At 44.0% G+C, this 21,994-nt stretch overlaps 1 protein-coding gene across 1 annotated transcript in view; it reads right to left on the reverse strand.

Annotated features, from left to right (window-relative positions):
• The window catches only part of GFRA2 (GDNF family receptor alpha 2), a 391,204-nt gene that overhangs the window by 251,298 nt on the left and 117,912 nt on the right, over nucleotides 1-21,994 (reverse strand). Inside the window, exon 3 of the mRNA XM_078666349.1 lies at nucleotides 2,725-2,808. Coding sequence (XP_078522475.1) covers nucleotides 2,725-2,808 — 84 coding nt within the window. The remainder of the gene's footprint in view (nucleotides 1-2,724; nucleotides 2,809-21,994) is intronic.

Genomic DNA, 21,994 nt, shown 5'->3' on the forward strand with positions numbered 1-21,994 from the left:
TTCGTTTTATTTATTCATTTATGTACTTACCTCAGGTCGGCTGTATGCCGGAGTTTACTAACCCCCACCATGCCTTTCCCCTGCCTCACCACCCCGCAACACTCCCACTACGAGCCGCTACTGTTTTTAAGTAGGGGTGGGCGGAATTTACATAGTCGCGCTACGCAAAGCTCCGCAAAGCTCCGCGAAACAGTAAAAAATCTCCACGAGCATGCAAAAGTTCAGCGAACACGCAGAATTGCCTGTTCTGCCCGTTTGCGATGCTTTTTACCTGTTCGCGAACGCTGTTTGCGTGATCAGGGAGAAATATCTAGGGAACACGCATTTTGATAGCGCGAACAAGCAAAAATTCCGCAAAGCCGCGGATCTCGGAATTTTTGGTAATTCTCCACGGAACGCGAAATTACCTAAATTCCGCAAACTCCGCGAGTGGACGGAATTTACCGCCCAGGCCTACTTTTAAGGCTGGGGCAGACTCAATTAACCAGTTTGGCCCTAATTCTGCTATACTTTTAAAGACACTCATCTACAAGAATCTTTGTATTTGCCTGTTGGCTAGTCAGTCTCTAAATTGTTCACTTCCTCCTGAATACCTGCTCTGCAGCAACCTTCTTCAGTTATCGCTCCTATAATCGTTTTAGCTCTTGTGCAAGGAAGAGGAGTAAATACAATATCTGTAGGAGGTGCTATTTCATTATCAAAAAAATCACTGCAGTGGTGTAGTAATAGGGTGTGTTTGATGGGTGTAACACTGACACTGTATTGATGTTCATGCATTCAAAGACAAATTCACCACTCGATTCGATTAGAAAAGAAAATGATTTAAAATGCAGTTTGTAACTGATTGGGTGTAATTTTTGAAGAAGATTAAGATTATGTTCTCAGGAAACGTCTGCCGTCAAATCATTCATTAAAACTCATCAAAGGATATAGGTTTAAGGCTACCAAAGTCACACTGCGGACATTCTACAGCAATCCCCTCCACCTCCCCTTCCCCCTTAATGGGACATTTGCATTAGGAGGAGCACGAACCCTAAGGTTTCTGGAGACAGAGTGACACATCTTGTATATTTTTGAGGTTTCTTTCTGCTTTCAGTGCTGATTCAAATTGTTTTGATCGAATTATAGCATGGTTAAAGCTTTGGCAGAGAAGAGTCTAGGACTGGAACCATGGTCTCCTTTTGACATGGGGTGATGTGTACTTCCTATCTAAAGTTGTTGGCTTGTAGATGGATGTCCTCCAAAATGAAAATAAGCATGTTGTAGGGATATCGCCCTTATCGAAATTGAATCATATATTGTGAGAAGAAATACAAGAAATAAGTTGGGTTCTAGAAGTCAGACAATAAAACTAATTTTCACAGTTCTAGAATTAAACAATGTACATATTAAAGGGCTAAAAAACAGATTCATTTATTTTGCATACATGTCACTCTAAGGTACTGATTACCTTGGATGGTATTTGCTATACGCTAATTTCACATGTGCACATTGCCTAGCAGTCACTAAGTGCCTACAAATTCCCGGCAGGAAAAAACTGGAGTGGCAACAGGCTCGTGTGCTGCCTTCTTTTTGCCCCTAGGCCACTTTAGTATTACAGAACCTTGGATGGTATTTGCTATACGCTAATTTCACATGTGCACATTGCCTAGCAGTCTCTATGGGCCATATGTATCAAAGGGTTTTACCCATTCTGTGTCTATGGAAAAATGTGTTCATACATATGGGCCTTAGTGCCTAAAAATTCCCGGCAGGAAAAAACTGGAGCGGCAACAGGCTTGTGTGCTGCCTTTTTTTGCCCCTGGGCCACTTTGGTATTACAGAAGAATCTGCAGATGCTTGCACAGCCCCTTCTGTAATACAGATCACATGCAGTGCCAGCGGGATCTCAAGGGGGCTTTCCCACCTTGGTAAGGGGGTGTTCTCTTGCAAATGAGTGAACACATACTCTCTGTTCTGTGGTATATTATAGATGTGTACAGATGCAAAGGAGGTATCAGGAGGAACCCCTTGAAGGGGGAAATGGAAACCAAAAGGGCCATCTATGCATCCCCTTGCAGGTGTGTTCAGTCACTCATTGCACTGCCTGCAGGGAGATCTCTGCTCTCATTTCAAAAGCAGGCCTCTCTCCTGCCTGCACAGAGATAGATGGACTGCCTGCTTCAAAGATACATTTGTCTTTTATTAAAGTGCTGCCCTTAGGGCAGGTGTGAATTTGCTGGGGGCAGTGCAGAACTGTAACAGGATGCACTGACCCGATCGACACCCGGTGCAGCAAGTTAAAGGTCCACCAGGCATAGACCAGGCCAGTGTGTAAGGCAGGCCCTAGTAAGAATATTGTTGGAAAATAGTGTGATATTCCAAGCTGGTCACCATGGATTGTGCAAAGGTGTTCCACAGTGTGAACATCGGAACACCTGTGAGTGTTCCATGGTGCATGAATTACACAACTGTGCTATTTGCCACCTAGATGTTTGTCAATATGTCCCTGCTACATAACTATGGGAAAATAATGCAGGGTAGGCAATTTAAACATAGGCGAATAGTACATGTGTAATTAGCACTAAGGGCAAATACGACTGGAATTGGTAATTTGAGAGTGAAAAGGAATTAGCATCAGGCTTGTAATCCGGCACTTTAATGATACTATTAGAGCCAACATCTGCCACCCTGCTTACATTAACACAAAAAGGAGCACTTCCCTCCCAAGAAAAGTCTTCTTACCTGTGACGATAGAGGCCAGTCGGAATATATCAGAGAGGCGTGCGGTAACAGGCTCGTACGGCGAAGTTTCATAAAACTCCTCACCTGAAAAACAAAGCGACCTGGTTGTGAATGCAGTGGCACTTTGTGAGGCAGCCAAAAAAATGTCACTTCTACTCAGCACCTTCTGAGGAAAGGAAATCTTACTGCCCCCAAGAGAAAAGCAAAATGTTGAACTCGCATTGCTCATCACTAGGGAATGCATTTCTGCACAACCGAGATGGGTACCCAGCCCTCTCACCTGTTCCTCGAGCAACACTCTTGTTTCAGATCACCATTCTGACCCATTCTACTCTGGAGTCTTCGTGCACCCACAAGAGGTAAGGTGACCGGCTCTGGGTCCCATTCTCAATGCTAGCATCAGCCATGTGGAGAGGATATGGCTTAACAGCCAGAGCGTCTGACCTTGAAACTGGGGAACCAGGTTTGAGTCAGGCGAGAGGTTCTAGCATCTTGTGATTCTGGGCAAATCACTTATGGGCTCATTAGGATGTAGGTCGGAGGCTTTCCGACTGACATCCTTGGTTTAAGGTCCGACCGCCTAATTACAATGTAGGCGGTCAGAGTTTAAGCCAGCCGGTTCGACAGACTGGCTTCCGACGGGCTCAAGGACCCCATTGACCAGTTGGAGGCCACATATAATCCCCTACGGACGGCGTGTCCGCTTTCAGGATTATGATGTTAGTTTCCGACAGGCTTTTCATGTTGGGCTTTAAAACTTGATAATCCTGTTGGAAATCAACTTTGGGGGCCCCTAGCTGGGGTTCCCATGCCTCCTTGGCCTCTGGTTGGGGGTCTGTTGTACCTATGGTGCCCCCCTGCAGATCCCTGCACTGTGTGGCAGGCACAGTGCCACAAGGTATAGGGATTTACAGGAACTCCCATTTCTCTTAGGCAGCTTCTGCTGTGGCCTGTCTACGACCGCAGCACAAGCTTCCATAGCGAAATGAGAGTTTGCGACCGCACCATGTGCGGTCACATTGTATTAGGGTGTTCGGATCCGCAGAACTATGGTCAGTCGGTTCCCACACCAAAACGGTGTCAGACGGACTCAAGTCCGCCCAGCATCGTAATTAGGGCCCTGATCATCCTGTGCCTACAAAAAATGAATGTGTCTGTCTGTAATGCAACCGGTGATCATGTAAGGTGCTCTGATACCTTGAGGTGGAGGTCTCGCTATATAAAATTGCAACAAAAAAAGGACCTCTCCACTGAATTATTCCTGCACAATACAGTCACAGTCATTGCAATCGATCTAGTCACCCTGCACCAGAGCAAATGACCACATTCTCACAAGGGCTCATTCTTCCACCTGTAAACTTTTCCAACCCCTCTCCATGGCTGCTCTTGCAGGCAATACTTTACAAAGCAAATATGTTGTTCCTTTGGCTAGGATTAATGAACCATTGAGGAAAAAACATCAGGCCCAAATTTCTCATATCCCTTTCTTGTTTTCTAGAGATTGAAGGCATGAGCTTTGCTCCACTGCCTTAATAATTAACTGTGCCAATTAGCAACGTCTGTGTATGTATCACACAAAGGACAAACCATCAAAAGTTCTGCTATAAATGTTACCAAACTGTGGCAGCCATTTTGTCATGTGAGGGCTTTCAAAGTGCTGCTACATTATTCCAGCCCTCAGCCAATTTTCAATAATCTCTTTGCTGCTGTTTATGCACCGAGTAATCGAGTTATCAATTTCAAGAAAAACTTTGCAACTGAGACAAAAATCTACAGACTTATGGAAAACTTGCATTGTAGTTTACATTGTTATATAACAAAGGATGGTTGTCTCTGATAGAATGGCCCATAAATAAACCACTAGTTTTCAGATGGATTCCCATCCGAACAATGAACATATTTTCGAGCATTTGAAGTTGTTGATTTAAAAATCATGTGAATCGCATCAATTACCACCCACAACAGGAGAAGCAGCCATTACATTACCTCTGCACAATAAACATATTGTCAGTCGTGCGTCTCACACCATCCATCTGCCTTAATAGATTCAGATTCAAAGCAACTTGCAAAGATCTTTGTTTCTCTTTTAAAAGAATGTTGTCAACATGTGTGGAAGAGAATAAGCTGGGTTTGCAAAATGGATAATGAATGGAGGGCAATTAGTTCAATTAAGTGAAGATCTTTTAGAGAAACAGAATATAAAATCAAACATTGGGTTCGAGCTGTCATTTTTCAATTCCTTTTTTTATTCCAAACATTGTATGCAATCCTTGTATTCATCAGGACCAGCCCTTCCCTTCATCAATTCAGGAAAGATTTGAAGACACTCTTCATGTAACATTGCATGCTACACAGTAAATAGTCCACCTCCCCCTGAGAAACCAGCCCCCCACCTATCCATTCTGACTGTATCTCCGTCGTTAGCAGTGTACAGCACTCCACTGCATTTCAGGTAGGTTAACACTGCACATTATGCAATGCCATGCAAACACTGCATATTATGCATATACCGTGTTCAGAGCTCAGCGGCCGAAATCACTCTCAACCTTCCCACGCAGCACTCGGATCACACCATGCCTGAATGAGCTCCACAAGAACGAACACAATTCAAACTCCTCTCCCACACTTTCAAGGCAATACATAACACTGGCCCAGCATACCTCAACAACCTCATCTGATTTCAGAAACCTTCCGGACACCTCTGCTTGTCCGGACTCCTACTCACATGCCGCACACAAGATTTGTTGGTTGAGCTTTCTCCTACTTCGCTCATAATGTGCGGAAAGACTTGTTGCTGCATATAAAAGCATCTTCCTCACTTCTTGAACTCCACAGGAACCTGAGGACCTCAATTTTCGAGTGGTCCCACTAGGCCCTAGATGTGGCTAGACTCACACCTGCTCAGCTCCAGGATACCTTCCTGGGGGATAGCATGTTCTACAGATCTGCATCACATAACATACCCACACAAATGTAGGGATATTTTCTCTGGCTAAAATATAAAGCATGGATAGCTCTGGTTCTTCCCTATGCTGTGCAAGGGATCGCAACTTCTAGCTGGTATGACAGCCAGTCTACATTTTTTGTTCATTCGTGGTTTGAAGAGCGACACACCTTATTTCCCCACGGGATGTTTTAGTGGGAAGGTTTATCCTTAGGAACACTTTTTAAAAAAAAGGATTAAATAGAGCATTTTACACGAAAAGTACAGATTACATGCAAAATGAGTTTGAAAACCATAGGATTACAGTAATCATTCGTTTTGCATCATCCTCCTCCTTGTGCACTCTGCACTTCTCTGACCGACGGCTCCTGCTTCTTACCTGCTTCCAAAGAATGGCATTTCACCATTCCACAACAATGTTTCTCTGCTGCTTGAAAATGTATTCTCATCTTTTCCCCAAAATCTGCACTTCACTCACACCCCCAAGACTGTCATGCTCCTCCTCCCCATAGCTTCTGCCTTTTGCCAAATCCTGCACATCCCCAGCTCTCAGACAAAAGTGGCGGCTCTGTCGCACCACAAGAAAAATAAAATGATAATAACGCTAGGTTATTATCATTTTATTTTTCACTAGCGGATCTCCAGGTGTGGGTCGGGGTGGGACTGGGCTGTCCAAAGAACAGGGGAGGAGTGCTGGGCACTCCCCAAGTGCGCAGGAAGATATGGTCAGCCGTCTCGGGCAGGCCAAGCAGTCATGCACACTGTCCATGGTCCCCACCAGGCTATAATGCACAGCTTTGTGAGGAACATGCCCAGTCTCCCATTCCCCATCTGAGCACCGAGCCATGGCACTCAGACCAATCACGACACTGCTATGAGCTGCGTCGTGATTGGCTAGAGGAGTCTGGAAGCCTGGGTGCTTCCTGTTCCTGCATCGTGGAAGAAGGACGGGGGAGAGGCGGCCCCCGGTAAGTTAAGTTTATTTTTCTTGTTTATTTTTCCGCTTTTCTTTTTTTTTCTTTAAACTCCCCTCCCCACCCCACCTCCAAAATCTGTACCATTTCTATCTCCCAAGACTACCATCCTCTTCCACATAAATTCTGCCTTGTGACTGTTGCCAAAGGCTACCCATTTGCCACACCCAATTAATGCCACTTCATATCTCTCCAATCTTTTCATCTTCCACTTCTTAACATTCTTTTAATCTCTTTCCTCAAGCTACACCTCTTCCTCTTTTCTAAACCTGCTATTCTCCAAAATACCTCTGCCTCACTCCGCCAGTGACAGATTCGAAACCCTTCCCACTATAAATGTACCATTCCCAGCCGTGCTCTTCTCCAGCCCCCAAATACATCTATCGCTCACCTCAGAAACCTACACCTTTCACTAGCCATGACTCCTATTCTCCTACTCACCAACTCTACCTCTCCTCCACTGTCAACCATAGTATTTACAACTTTTTCCCCAAACCTCACATGCCCTCATCAACCTTCCCCACTCTCACCCTATAGATCCGCTCCCAAAAGTCTCCCCTCCATCCAATGGTTGACGAAACTATTGAAATCTTGCTCCACCACCATGCCTTCTCATTTTCCAATATTCTGCAATTTTCTTCATGTGATAATGGCTTAGTTTTTTAAAAATCTTTACAGATCCACTTTAAAAAGCAGGTCACAAATTGATTGGTATTATCTTCACTTTGCACTTAAGTTGTAATTCTTCCCTCAGCACATATATAGCCTGCAAGGTATTACATTGCAGGCACCTACAGTGGACTTGCTCTTTTCTACCATAATCAAAAGAAGCAATACCATAGTGGATCATACCAATCATCAATAAGCAGGGTAATGTTGAGTAAATCAGAAGTCCCTCCGACACTTCAACATTTATGAGAACCCATTGTCTCTGGTAAATTTTCACGCACTCTGATGATAGCGAGAGCCAAACAAGCATCAAGGAATGCACTGACCTCACTTTTCTTTGAGAAAAGGGATATTTCCTCTCTCTGAAGGGCGTATACACAGAGATCCTACTATTAGGAGGAACAGACCATGATGAGTTTCCCTTTCAATAGCCTAAAAGCCTATAGTCTCCACTTTCCACATAAAAAAAGAAAGCAGAGCATCATTTTTGAGTTTAGTCTGTCATCCTCTCCCTAAAGGAATACTGTAGTCAGTGGTTCATACATGCATTTGTCCCTGCAAGAAATGATCTTGTAGCTACTGCAAGCTCCTTTTTTGAAGGCGAAGAGACAAATATGTGGAATACACAGTGATCACAAAAAAGGGAAGAGACAAATATGAAATGACAGAGGATCATAGGGTCAAAATCTGTCTGAACCTTCAGAAACCGTTTGAAACTGGTCTTGAAAGCCCTCCTTTCTTTCCTAGTAAAATAAAGGTCCGAATTCAAAATGCTCAGTGCCATCACCAAGATTTATTGAAACAATAGACCTTGTTAACGTTAAAGTTTGCCTCCCAGCTGCACCACAGCGACAAACCTATGACCAACCAATCTCCATTTTACCCACCAAGTGAACTTCAACCAAGAGAAACAAGGATGTAGGTTTCTGGGAAGTGTGTCACTGGTTGTCAACCCCCTGAAAATTGTGGTGTAAGAAAATTGAAGACAGACTATCGAAGGACAAACTATCGAAAGGGAAGTTCACATAGGGGCATATAGACTTACTATTCATAACACCACTTCTATGTTTCTTGAACATATATGTACCACATAGGTGCATGTATGTGTTGCGTTAGGTAAAGAAAAAGTAGACTTACTGGTGAATATTTGTTTCCAGTATTGTGTTGTCGATATTGTATCCCAACGATATTGTGGGTCGATATTCAGGGTGTTCACCATTTCAGGGGCCTAGAAACTAGAACACTTTAAACCCCAGTTTGAGAAGAGAACCCACTACCTGCAGAATAGAAAATGCTTGACGGCAGATCTCTCTATGCTGTCATTCCTCTGAATACTTGCGGTGAAATAGACACAACAGTTTAATATTGGATGGTCTATCATCAAGTGCATCTATTTTGACTGCAACTACCCATGTCCCTCCCTGCACCGTTTGGACTACCTGCTATTCCTTGTTAAGTGCTCTGTGCGGGATACAACCTTGACAACGCAACTTTTACAACGTACTACCATTACAACAAAACTTTTACAACACAACATTCATTACATAGCATGCCATTACAATGCAACCATTACAACGCATGACACTACAACGCACACCATTACAACACATGTCATTACAACGCAGTCATTACAACGCATACCGTTACAACGCGTACAATTACCATCCAACACTTACCCTACTGTTGCACCCCTTGGAGTTAGAATAGTGATTTTTACCCCTGCACTATCCAACACTTACCCTACTGTTGCACCCCCTGGAGTTAGAATAGTACATTTTAGCCCTACACTATCCAACACTTACCCTACTGTTGCACCCCCTGGAGTTAGAATAGTCATTTTACCCCTACACTATCCAATACTGACCATACATGCAATGTAATGTTATGCGTTGTAATGGAATGCGTTGTAAAGGTAGTTTTGAAAAAATTGTTGTAATGGCATGCGTTGTAATAATGGAATGCGTTGTAATGGATGTTGCGTTGTAAAAAATGTGTTGTAAAGGTGTGCATTGTAAACGTATGCATTGTAAAGTCATATATCCGCTCTGTGCTGGCAGCCTGGTAACATGTTACGGCTTTACGAAACCCATTAATAAATGAATGAACAGAGCAAAATCTGTCAAAAAGATGACTTAAGCAAGCCACATACAGGGTATAGCTATCAAACGTGCAACAAGTGCAGTGGCATCAGCACCATGAGTTGTGAGGAGCCCATTGCATCCAAGTATGGCTATATTTTAATACCAAACCATGTTGCACCACCTGAATACTGAAATTGGAATATCATGGAATACGAATCTTGAGGGCGAAATATCAAAAACGGACTATCGAAAGGTAAATAAGTATACATATTCGTCATCTAACTCCACATATAGGTACCATGATGATATATATATCTTCAAGGTACGTGAATGTACCTTGGAACAGCAAATCTATACATCTACATATATCTATATGCATGATATTCTTGTATCATGATATTCATACCCTCAATATTCAGTAGTACAATCCAAACTGTAGGAAAGTAACCTTATTTTCCTTGCATACTTTAGGGTCCAGGATACCCACCTGCCACATAACAACCCAGTTTTTTGTGTAGTTTTCAGAAGGGCTAAATATGAATGCAAGAAAACTATAGGTGACCAATTGTGTCCAATACCTATGATAAATACAGAGGGCGCGGTTATACAAGAAATTGGTAAATCTGCTTCAGCAGGACTACCACCTCCCATGGGTACTGATTTACTAATTTAAAGAGTTCAGATTGGAGGCGGATACCTGGATACTTACAACACTCTTAGGATTCCAGGTTTATTCCTGGAAACCTTTAATGAATTCTAATTTTGCATGAGCAATAAGGCAAGTGTATATTTGCTCATGCGAGAAACTCACAAGTGAAAATGCACTCAATCATTTTTTTTTAATTCACTGTGAAAATACACTTCCCTGTGGAAAAATCTCTACCTCCAACTTGACTTTCCTTTCCCGTCAAGGAAAGTTATTTTTTTCCATCCCTTATCATAAGTAGATTTCTAGCCTATTTTACGATGTGAAAAGGTCGGAGTGGGATTTGTAAATATCCATAAGTACCTACATTTTTAGATATGTACATATCCTTAGGATATTATAGGCCTAGAAATCCCAATGACACAAATGTTTATGTGAGTAATTCCACTTACTGGTGTAAGACTAACTTCGGAGACTTCCACTGTCCATATTTAGTTCCTGTTTAATTCTCCCCCTGCTGATCGTAGGTATTTTCATGTAAGAAACTCAGGGGCATATTTACAAGGGAAGTGGCGGAGTGATGCATTAGATTTCCTGGCTTAACGCTACACTCCGACAATTCAATAAACGCAGGGCGGCACCATATGTACAAGAATATGGTGCAGCCCTGCGTTTCCACCTGTGCTGGCGTTAAACATAGCAGCCTATCGCCAATGCAGGAACCTTTGCACCATAGTGCAAGGGTGTCTGCCTTGATGGGAAGATTGTTTATGTGCAGGAAGGTTCCACTTCCTGCACATAAACAATCTAAAAAGGCAGTTTGTAACTTCTATGTTTGCTGATCAATGCAGCACACATAGAAGTTGCAAAACAGCATTTTAAAAAAAAGATTGTTTATGTGCAGGAAAGGGGTCCTTCCTGTACATAAACAATCACTGGTGTTTTGCTGTTTCCGTGTGTGCTGCACAACACAGCACCATGAAAACAGCAAACACTTAGAGAAATTAAACATTCCTCCTCTTTGCACCAGGAAAAAAACACGTTTTCCAGGTCTTCATTTTGACTCTGCCCCATATTTACGCTGCCCCTGTAAATATGGGGCAGCGTCAAAATCAATGAGTGTTGTGGTGGAACGCCCACAGCAACACTTATTGCCTTCCCCTTTCACGCTAAGCATAGCACGAAAGGGAGCCTTATATACAAGGCAGCGTTAAGCAACGTTGAGTGGCTTAACGCTGCCTTGTAAATAAGGCAAAGCCCCTATCGACACAGGAATGTTGTAAAAAGTGACGTTCCCTTGGCCAGGGCCGGACTGGGAACCAAAACCAGCCCTGGCAAAGTGCTCGGCCGCCCCCCCCCGGCCCCCGGGCGGGAGGGGGGCGAGCGCTTTGCCAGGGCCGCTTTTCAGCCGATTTTGTTACAGGGCTGATTTTGCAGCTATGCTGCAAAAACAGCTCTGCAACAAAAACGGCCATCAGGGCCCAAAACCGGCCCCCACCCTTGCGGCCGACCGGGGGATTGCCCGGTGCCCACAACGGCCAGTCCGGGCCTGCCCTTGGCAACAGGGGCTTGTAACTATGCCCCTCAGTGAGCTTGTCCAGAAATGTTTGAGTAATCAGCTCCATCCAATCACAGCTGATGACTAGTCTTGCAAGAAAACTGTCATTCAACGTCTGCTCAACATACATTGTGAAGGGTATATTCTTGAAATAGCCATTGGCATTAGACAAATTAGGGCTCGGGTGCAGCAAAACATGGTATTTCGGAAGGACAACATCTTTGAAATGGTACGCATCAGTCTGGCCCACTTCCTGTTTTTGGAGGGGGCTGAGCCATCTGCACAATCTATATATTTACCTGGCATTTAAAAAGAACACAATATTTTCAAGCAGAAACTAGTGGTATGTGAAGTTTTAACTTCTACAAAGTCATGGGATGTTCATTTTAGGTGAAGTCAGGTGAAATTTCCTGTTTTAACCCATATTAGAACATTGGATTGTTGGAAGCTCTATTGAAAACTATAGAGTGCTCCAGGCATCTAATGGCCGCTAGAAGCCCGGAGCGCCAACATTCCCATGTTTGGCTTTGTTCAAAGCTGTTGCTGTGAATAAAGGCCTCTCAGAGCTGAGGGGATTTAAACTTTCTTGGGCTCTGAGTAGAGCTTGTTTTTACTAATTAGAACACTCTGGCCTCTAGGGGCGAAATGTTCTAATAGCTAGAGAGACCTCTATAGTGAGCTCTACCAGCCATTAAAGGCCCGCTCCCTTGTTAAAGGCCTGTGCCGAATGCAGGAGCGGGCCTTTAATGGCTAGCAGATCCCACTATGATGGGCTCTACGGCTATATTAGAACATTGGAATGTTGGGAGCTCTATTGAAAACAATGGAGTGCTCCGGCCTTCTAATGTATGGTAGAAGCCCAGAACTCCAACAGTCCAAGGTTGTTGTGAACAAAAGGCCTCACGAAGTCCGAGGTGATTTCCCCACGGGCTCTGTGAGGCCTTTGTTTTACAAATTAGAACATTCTGCCTTCTAGGGGCGGAATGTTGTAATAGCCTTAGAGCCTTCAGTAGCGAGATCTACCGGCCTTTAAAGGGCCGCTCCCTTGTTAAGGGGCCTTGCCTGAGGCTTGGGCATTTAATGCTGGAGCAGTCCTTTAATGGCCAGTAGAGCCCGCTATAGCGGGATCTAAGCCCATATTCTCCTGACATGAAGTTATACTGCTGATGGCTGCCGCAAGATGTCCCACGGATATTACATCCCGCAGTAGGAAATCAAGTGGGATTACTGATGCTTACTGGTGCCTAGAAGAAAGAGAGGTGGAAAAAAACAACACGTGGTGCCTCATAGGAAACGACTACAATGATGGGTGTGCAAGTGAATGAGCAGAAGGGGGACTATGGAGTGGAAACAAGCCATATGGGGAGCAGCCTGGTTGGTGGAGCATGTGCTCAGAAGGAAGCAGTGTATGACTGGGGAGTGCTGCATCATGGACTGCATCAGTGGCAGGGATTAATATTCCGAAGGAGATCAGTCGGGCTGGATGGGGCAGGCAGGACTCAGCCCAAAAGGGGTTTCAAGCATGGGCCAGAGCCGCAAAAGGCTGCCCCTTTTTATTTAATAAAATGTGATTGTTGCAAAGTATATTTTTAACCCCTTCAGTGCTGCGCGAATTCCGCTGCGGTGCTGAAGGTTCTAAAGAAATAATGGACTCATGACGGAACGGTTCCGTCATGAGCACAGGCCAACCGACGCTCATGACGGAACCGTTCCGTCATGAGCACCGAAGGAGTTAACAAAATTTCGAAACTGCAAATAGCCCAACTTCACAATTTTGCAGAATCCTTCAGAAAAGGCCCTTATTTGAGGATCAAGAGCAGAGTACCTAGGCCAAATTGGGCATTTGATAGGGACAAAGTAAAGTGCATATTACCAGATCCCAGTGTGCCTCAGATGAGGCGCACAACTTTGAAATTAACAAGGCAAGTTGAATTGGACAGTGAGAGGGAGTCGGGTTCATGCCTGATCTGAAGACACCGACTAAAGGAGAATAGGTGTCAAAAATTATCGAGGAGGAATGTCCCTGAGAACTGCATGAAGTCATTGTTATAAATGAGCAAGTACTGTCAGGTAACCAGTACCTGCACTACTCCCTTTTATAAGGGAGATTACCTGCACTTGTCAACAGGGCTTCAATACTTTAAATGAGAGAGTACCAACAATTCCCATTAGTAAACAGGTATTCTGGGATGATCAGTTCCTGCATTTTCATATTTCCATTTCAAGCACTGCAGATTGTCTCCTTGAGGAGGATGTGTGACGGACCACATTAAATATTTCTTCTCCATGCCCTCTCTTGTTATATAGTGGTAAATACCTCGCCATATTCTCCCTAGCTTGCAATGAGAGCTTCAGTCATTTGGAGAAGAGTATTATTGGCTCTCTGTGTTCTAGTGGTGACACAAGTTTATTTTGTTTCCAAAGTCAGTAGGCCGCTTGTTGTTTACTGCTTGATGCACCATAATGCTTTTAAACATACCCCTTGCCTAAGTGGGCTTAGCATAGTGTGCACAAATCAACAGATGGGAATCATGAAAAAAAGCTTTGACTAATTCCACTGAACTTACCACAAAGTGTCAGCAAAAGTCAAATAACAGAAAGTGAAGTTTGACAGATGTGGAGCTTGAAAGGAACTGATGTCTCTGATGGCGGGTTCGCGCTGTGCTGCTGCTGTACTATGGTAAAGACTCAGACATATATTGACATGATGCAAAGTGATGGGCTCTCTTTCTGTAAGCGGGGAAGCTTGTCCTATTTGCAGTGCCTACCTGCCATCCTGCTGCTCTCATGCCACAGGCAACAAATCTTTTTTTTATTTTTTAAAATATTTTTTATTGAGCAGAATTAAAAGTTACAATACATATCCTTAACCATACCAACAGATATAATTGATTTGAATTAATAAAATACAATCTATCCTCTTAACTTATATCTAAGATCCCTTCCACTCATTTCTCATCTCCTATAGATTTTTCCTCAAATACCCAACAAAGAGGATATGATGTACAAAATTAACAGTAAAGTGCTATGCAGCAACATTGTACCATAACTCCTCACATTATAGATACACGATGAAATAAAGTGCAGTGCATAATTACATTTTACCACAATCAAATAGCTAAATAATACATTAAAAAATCTCCAAAAATGGAGGAGCTTGTCCCTATATGCGTAGAATAAAGTGCAGTGCATAATAACATTTCAGCTGTAGAACATGAAAAAACGCCCAGTGCTGTGCCACCAGCAGAATGCAAGGCTGGCAGCTGGGCTCCTCGAGCCACCTCCAGCCCCGGCCCACCGGCAACAAATCAGGGGCTGGTGCTGGGGGTGGCTGGAGGAGCCCAGCTGCCAGTCTTGCGTTCTGCTGGTGGCACAGCACCGGGTGATGCGGCACAGTGGGAGAGTCCATCTGTGGCCGTTTACAGCTGAGGCTCAGCAGAAGGGATGCAACGCAGTGGGGGCCAGTGGGGGCGTTGCATCTGAATCAAAGATGCAGATGTTCGGCAGTCAATGTGAGCAATGTGCACGTGTGCGCCCCCATGAATCCGAGCCACTTCCAGCCACCCTGTCGCGCAGCATCTGGAGCGCGCCAAGACGCCGCCAGCTCGCTTTCAGTACAAGAGACATCCTTATTCTTAGAGAGCAGTTTTGGAAAAGTAACCAATCAGCGGATGGTACCGTTTCTGAGTGGGGTGATGCATCTCTTGAGAACATCTTTAGCAACATGCAAGCCACAAGATTGCATCCAAGGTAAAGGGGAACCTCGGCCTTTCATGCTTCCAAGGTTGAGAATAAGAATCCACTTGAGTTGGGTAGTGATAACAGCTCTCGTGTCTAGTGCTGTGAGACTCTAATGGGTTTCTCATAGGCAGCAACACTGGAAGTATAAAACAAGAATATATATTTATCAGTTGCATAATCTCTCCTCTCCACCATCTCACTGCCCATTCCGTTATCTTTCCCTCTTGGTTTTCTTCTGCCTCGCAGGAAACACTTCACTTTAATTAATCTTCTAACTTACCCCTTCACACGCAAAAAAATATTCCCCAGGGTGGCACTTTGATTATCGCTCCCAGCAGCGAGGCCAAGCTTTGAATGAGCATGAACTCTGGGTCACCATAACCCCCTCCTCTGCAAGGATGGTCTACACGGGTTGTGCACTGTGGGCTACACCTCCACTGCTCAAAGGGATCAGTCTGATGCCCAAGGAAATCTTGATTCCGGCAGAAGAGTTTGAGGGGAACCCTGCACGTCTCGTGATTGGGTCCGTCCAAATATGAATGGGAAAAAGAAGTAAAGTGTGGTAGTCTGTCAGAAAGCTCAGATTTTGTCTTTATCCCGGGCATTACCACTTGGATTAGAGAGGTATTACGTCACATCCTGGATGTTGCACGCTGTGATAGCAGTGTTTACGGGGTGCAGGTTTACCTCTCAGACTAATGAGGCTCATAAGTATCCCCTTAGTGGTACCTCATTTGCCAGGGCACAAGTCCCAAAAAAAGAAGTGGGGGGACGCGGCCACTGGAGGTGACGTCACGACAGGAAGTGACGTCAGGAAAGGTGGCTCCTATCTCGTCCCAGAGAGGCCAAAAAGGTGAAGTCCAGCTGTTTGGCAGGGGGGGACGGCGTCCACTCTGTAAAATAAGTGGGGGCACGCCGTCCACCCGCGTGGTACCCCGACTCGAGCCCTGTCATTTGCAGACATTGGCTAGAACGATGTCAAAAAGCCTCATAAAGCCACATGTTGAGCAATGGCGTAATGCAGACTGATGCCCCCCCCCTGCAGAATGTGATGATGGTGGTCCCCCGTGATTCTCACATCTCATAGATATTCATTGACCTTGGCCTGACTGGGGCCCCTAAAAGTGGTTGGGGGCACCTGAAGGGGTTGGATCCCCCCTGTGCTGCAGGGACTTGTGTTACACCAGCGGCGTTGGGATGTTTGTGCATTGTAGGCACCTCAACTCACCTGTCTTTGTTCCACTTTTGCACTTTGCACTCAGCCATTGCTCTTGTGTCATCTCAGCTGTTTGGAGTGGAAGCAAGTTGTGGAGTAAACTCCAAATTGTAACTGCATGGGTAATGCAAGTTTCAATCAAAGGGTCATACAAAGGCTTTTTAACAGTATTACACCACTGCTTAAATTACCACACTTAGGGAGCCTCACAAATTTTTGAGTGAGTGCTCATTTTACAGACAGAGCGAGTCCACTAAGCAATTTTAAATTGGTAAATGTGTAGCTGTGCATATTGAGGACACTGCTACAGAATTAAATAGATTAAATTGTCTAGTACAATTTGAATGCTAAAATAGCGCTGTGGATTTACAAATGATGGGAGAATGTCTGAAACCCATTAAGAATATGTTGCCGTCATTTTCTACGGATTTTTAATAAAAATAAAAAACACGTTCTATCACGTAGAGTAAACTTAGATTAGAGACTATTTATAACAAATTGAAATTCTACTTCCAAAAGTGTGCATTATTTAGAGATAACGAATACTTTTCTGACACTTCTAGTAATATGATGGGATAAAATGTTGATGCCGTTATGAATTTTGCTACTAAGATTCTACGATGTACTTTTAGATAAAATATACTTATCCTGGGGCGTGGCTAGGCGCCGTAGGTAATGGCAGCGCCTGAGTGAGGCTCCGGCAGGACACCGGGAGAATTCCTCTCCTTCGTGCACAGTTCCTGCTCTGCGGTCCTGTATGCTCGTCGGACCACTTCCGCCATGTAGTGGAACCCCTGCGGACCTTTTCCCGACGTCGGAGGCTGAGGTATTTCTTGTTCCGCAGTCAGGGACGCTCCGGTGTTCATGGCCGTCATTTCGCGGCTCTAGTCACGGAGCAGTCCCGTGGTGTCGGCGTCTGTGATTTTGCCCAGTGTGAGCTTCTCCTCAATATGCCTTCCGACAGCTTCTGACTACATATCCAGGACCGCGCTGCATGTCTCGCATGCTCTGCACCATCCGCCGGCAGTAACGCTTCTCCTCACATAGAGCGGCCGCCATCTTGCGCGCTACGGAGTTACTCAGCCTGGAAAGCGGTATGTTTGTCACGCTGTCATTTCTCCTCAAAGCTTGACTTCCCCTGCACTTCTTATTGTCTGGACACTTTATGGAACGACTTTTTGCACTACTTTTTCGTTTTTATACCAGCAAGGACAGCAGTTTGCTTACTGCCCTCACCAGTCCTTATGTTTGCATGGGATGTATTTCAATGATGTAGGTGCATCATTCTTGCCTTCTACTAATTTCGGTGGCGCACTGATGATGTGTAATAATTACAAGCTTTGCGGTTTGGAATTTCTTTACACTTCTGATGAGCTCTATTTATATTTCAGTCTCTCATGAATTTTTCAGCAGAATTTCGCTTTCCTATGTGCCACAACTGACCGCACGTTCCTACCCTCATGCATTGCGTGCTCCATGTGCGCACGTGTAGCTTCATTGACTTTCCTCGTTAAACATTGAATGGATTATCTTTGTATGAGCTCCTTCTTTATTTCTTTCAGCAGCGACCCTTCTTCACTACGGGTGTGACTAGTGCTTTTGCTCGCTATCACCAAGTGTTTGCCATTCTTCGTTCTTGGCTCCTTTACATGGGAAAGCAACAACACATGTCTCGCTTTTCATCTAAGGCACCTACAAAGGTGGCTTTTGTTAAGAACTCTAAAGTTTTTTCGGCTCTTTCCCAAATGGAAGACTCCCTTCCACCTTCAAACTTGGAGGCACTCATGGAAACGCCCTCTCCTACTTCTTCAGGAAAAGTAACTGCCAAACGGCTAAAAAAGCATCCTCCGTCCCCACCTAAATCATCGTCACCTGTTTCCATGGAACTATTATTGGAGGAAATCCGTTCTTTTTGTCCTTTCCTTGAGGAAATTGGAACTCTACGCCCTTTCATGGAGGAAACTAATACCAAACTCCAAGTTCTGACGGACAATTGGTCTCAAATTGAAACAAGGGTCTCTACGGTGGAGCAATCTGTCGCATCTTTCCAAGAATCTCAAACTAAAGTTACACACTTGTCTTCACAGGTAGGAGCTCTTCAGAAGCAGGTGGAGGAGTTGGAAAATAGAGGCAGGCGTAATAATCTTCGCATTTACGGCCTGGCGGAAAATCTCGAAGGGTCTGACCCGCTTGCCTTTTTTAAGTCCTTCCTTCCCAAACTGCTCCATCTACCACAGGATACCTCTCTCAACATTCAACGGGCGCATCATCTAGGCCGTTTGCCTACATTCCTCTCCATGTCACAAAGGCCACGAGGTGTCATCCTTTATTTCCTGGAATACACTGACCTCCTGAAAGTTCTAGCAGCTGCCAAGGCTCTTCCCAAACTGTCTTGGCAGGACTCTCCATTGTTCTTCGCCCAGGACTATGCTAAAGCAACTGCTAATCGTAGGAAAGCTTTCCTCAGCATGAGAGAGGTCCTCCGTGCCATGGGTGCCCGATATGGCTTGTATCATCCATGTCTGTTTAAGGTCACCTACAATAATAAGACCACCACTTATGAGGATCCTGTGAGATTGCAGAGTTTCATTAATGCACATCGTACCTCTACCATGGATACTTCTGGTCCTTCGTCCTCCTCTCCTGGCTGACTTTTCGCACCATGCGTCTGTTTCAAGATTCCAGCTCTCTTATTGATGTGTTGTTGTTCGCCTCATGTTTTTGGCTGAATTTCTGGTTATGTTGGCAAAGTTCTTGTTCTCCTCATACGTTCAGTTAATGTGTTTTCCCCTTTTTGTAATTTTCTGCTTGCTTGTTTATTCCATTCCTTTTTCATATTGTAATGCATTCTGTTAAGTTTTGTTCCATTCTCTTCATTTTTTGTTACTGCTCTTTGTATTATTGTCTCAGTTTTACCCCGTCTTTGTTCCCGCAGGAACTCCTCATCGTACGATGTCATCTCCCTGGTTCCTTGCTCGGCTGCCCTCAGTTGAGTTGCCTTCCCTACCTGGTTCCTTCCCCCCTCAACTTCTTCTCGTACTTCCCCTTAGTAGGTATGTTCTTTTCATGTTTTTTGTACCTTCCTTGTTTTTTGTTCCTCTTTACTTCCCCTTCCTTCATCAATGACTTTCTGTTTTGCTTTATGATGACGATTTCTTTCCCCTCAGGTTATTTTACATCTTTCCTTCCCTTCTTTCCTTTCTATTTCTTACTCCTGTCTCCATCCTTCTGTATTCCTTTTCTACTTCTTACTCTTTACTCGTCACTCTTTGATCTCTTTCCTCTTTCTATTCTCACTCTTCATGTATCTTTTTTCCTTCCTCCACAGTTTCCTTTCATCTCTCTTCATCTCTTTTTCCTCGCTCTTTCATTTCTCTCTACCTTCTTTTCTTTTATTTCTCATTACTTCTTTGAATCATTGATTAAGCAATTTTTGGCTTTCATGTTCATAATATGTCTTTAAATTTGGTTTCATGGAATGTTAAGGGTATTAACTCCCCAATTAAGCGTCAACGCATTTTATCCCACTTAGCTAAATTAAATGTTGACATTGCGTTTCTTCAAGAAACTCACCTTTCGGACTTAGAATCTGACAAACTCAGGAGAGGATGGGTGGGTGATGTCTTTTTCTCACAGGGTGATGGGAAACGTAATGGTGTTGCCATTTTAAGTCGTAGGTCACTTCCTCTAACGCTTATCTCTCAAGAATCGGATACTAATGGCAGATGGATCCATGTCAGACTATCACTTAGAGGTGTTCCAATCTCTCTCCTTAATGTTTATGGTCCTACGGCCGGTGAACCCCTTTTTTGGGCTGATCTTTCTCCCCGCATCACCCAATTCATAGACGATAACTTCATCCTTGCGGGAGATTGCAATCACCCTTTTGATCCTTTTCTGGACAGAAAGTCTGACGCCACTTATATTCCTACGAAATCGCACAAATTGTTCACTCAAGCCATTACGCAACATAAGCTTGTGGACTCTTGGCGTTTGTGTAACCCAACTTTACAAGAATTCACTTTTTACTCACCTCACCATCGGTCCCAATCACGGCTTGATTATATTTTTGTCTCCCACGCACTTACTCAAACTCTCCAGGCAGCAGAAATTGGCCCGATTTTACTTTCTGACCATGCCCCTGTCCTGGTCAGTCTCGAAGTTTTACCCAAAACTGATGGTCCTAAAAGATGGCGTTTCAACAATGCCCTTCTGCTGGATCCCAACTTTTCTGCTTCTTTTTCTGCCTTTTTTGATGAGTTTTTCCTCTTTAATGATATCCCACCCATCTCGAAACATACCCTTTGGGATTCCTTTAAAGCAGCTGCTCGTGATTTTATTATTAATTTTGTTGCTAAAAAACGTAAATCTGCCCGCCAATTTACCAAAACCCTTCTCCATGACATTAAAAGATTGGAACACGCCTATTTCACTTCTCATTCCTCAGATAGTCTGACATCTCTGGTTGCTGCCAAACTTAAATTTAATGAACAATCTACTGAAGATGCTTCTCTGTACTTGCTTAAATCTAGTGCCAAGTTCTATGGTGGTAAGAACAAAGCCGGGAAGATTCTTGCTAATTACTTAAAGATCAAACAAAATAAAGTCAATATTGAATCGATTTATGATGATAATGCCCATTTACAACATAAAGATGCTGACATTCTTGCTACTTTCTCACATTTCTATGAGTCCTTATACACTTCAGACACCTCATCTTCTCCTCAGACTCTTGCTCATTTTTTTTCTACCATTCAGACCCCCCCTTCCTTCCCTATTGACCTTTCCTCCTTAGAATCTGATGCCTCACCGAAAGAATTGCTTGCCGCCCTTCATCGTTTAAAACTGAACAAAGCCCCTGGCCCTGACGGATTCACTGTTGAGTTTTATCTTCACTTTTCGAAGCTCCTTATTCCAAAACTTCACTCCCTTATATACTCTTTTACTGAATTAGGCGCTTCTTCTGGTACTTTTTCAGACGCCCATATCTGTCTGATTCCCAAACCTGGAAAAGATGTCCAATATTGTAAAAATTACAGACCTATTTCGCTAGTTAATATAGATTACAAAATTTTCGCTAAATTATTGGCAATGAGATTAGATCATTTACTCCCTGACCTACTTGGAGCTGAACAATCAGGCTTTGTTAAAGGCCGTTACATTACGGATAACACAAGGCTCTTATTCAACATCTTAACAAAATCTTCTCATCTCCAATCTCCCCTTGCAGCCATAGCCTTGGATGCTGAAAAGGCGTTCGACAGGGTCGAATGGTCGTACCTTTTTCACACCCTTAATTGGTTTGGGTTTGGTCCTAAATTTATCTCCCTAGTCTCGTTGTTATACTCACACCCTCGTGCTGCAGTTTTCGCTAACGGCCAAATTTCTCCTTATTTTGATCTCGGTAGAGGTGTCCGTCAAGGTTGTCCTCTCTCACCCTT

This window comes from Lissotriton helveticus, chromosome 11 (genome assembly GCF_964261635.1).
Source record: "Lissotriton helveticus chromosome 11, aLisHel1.1, whole genome shotgun sequence".
NCBI classification, from domain to species: Eukaryota; Metazoa; Chordata; class Amphibia; order Caudata; family Salamandridae; genus Lissotriton; species Lissotriton helveticus.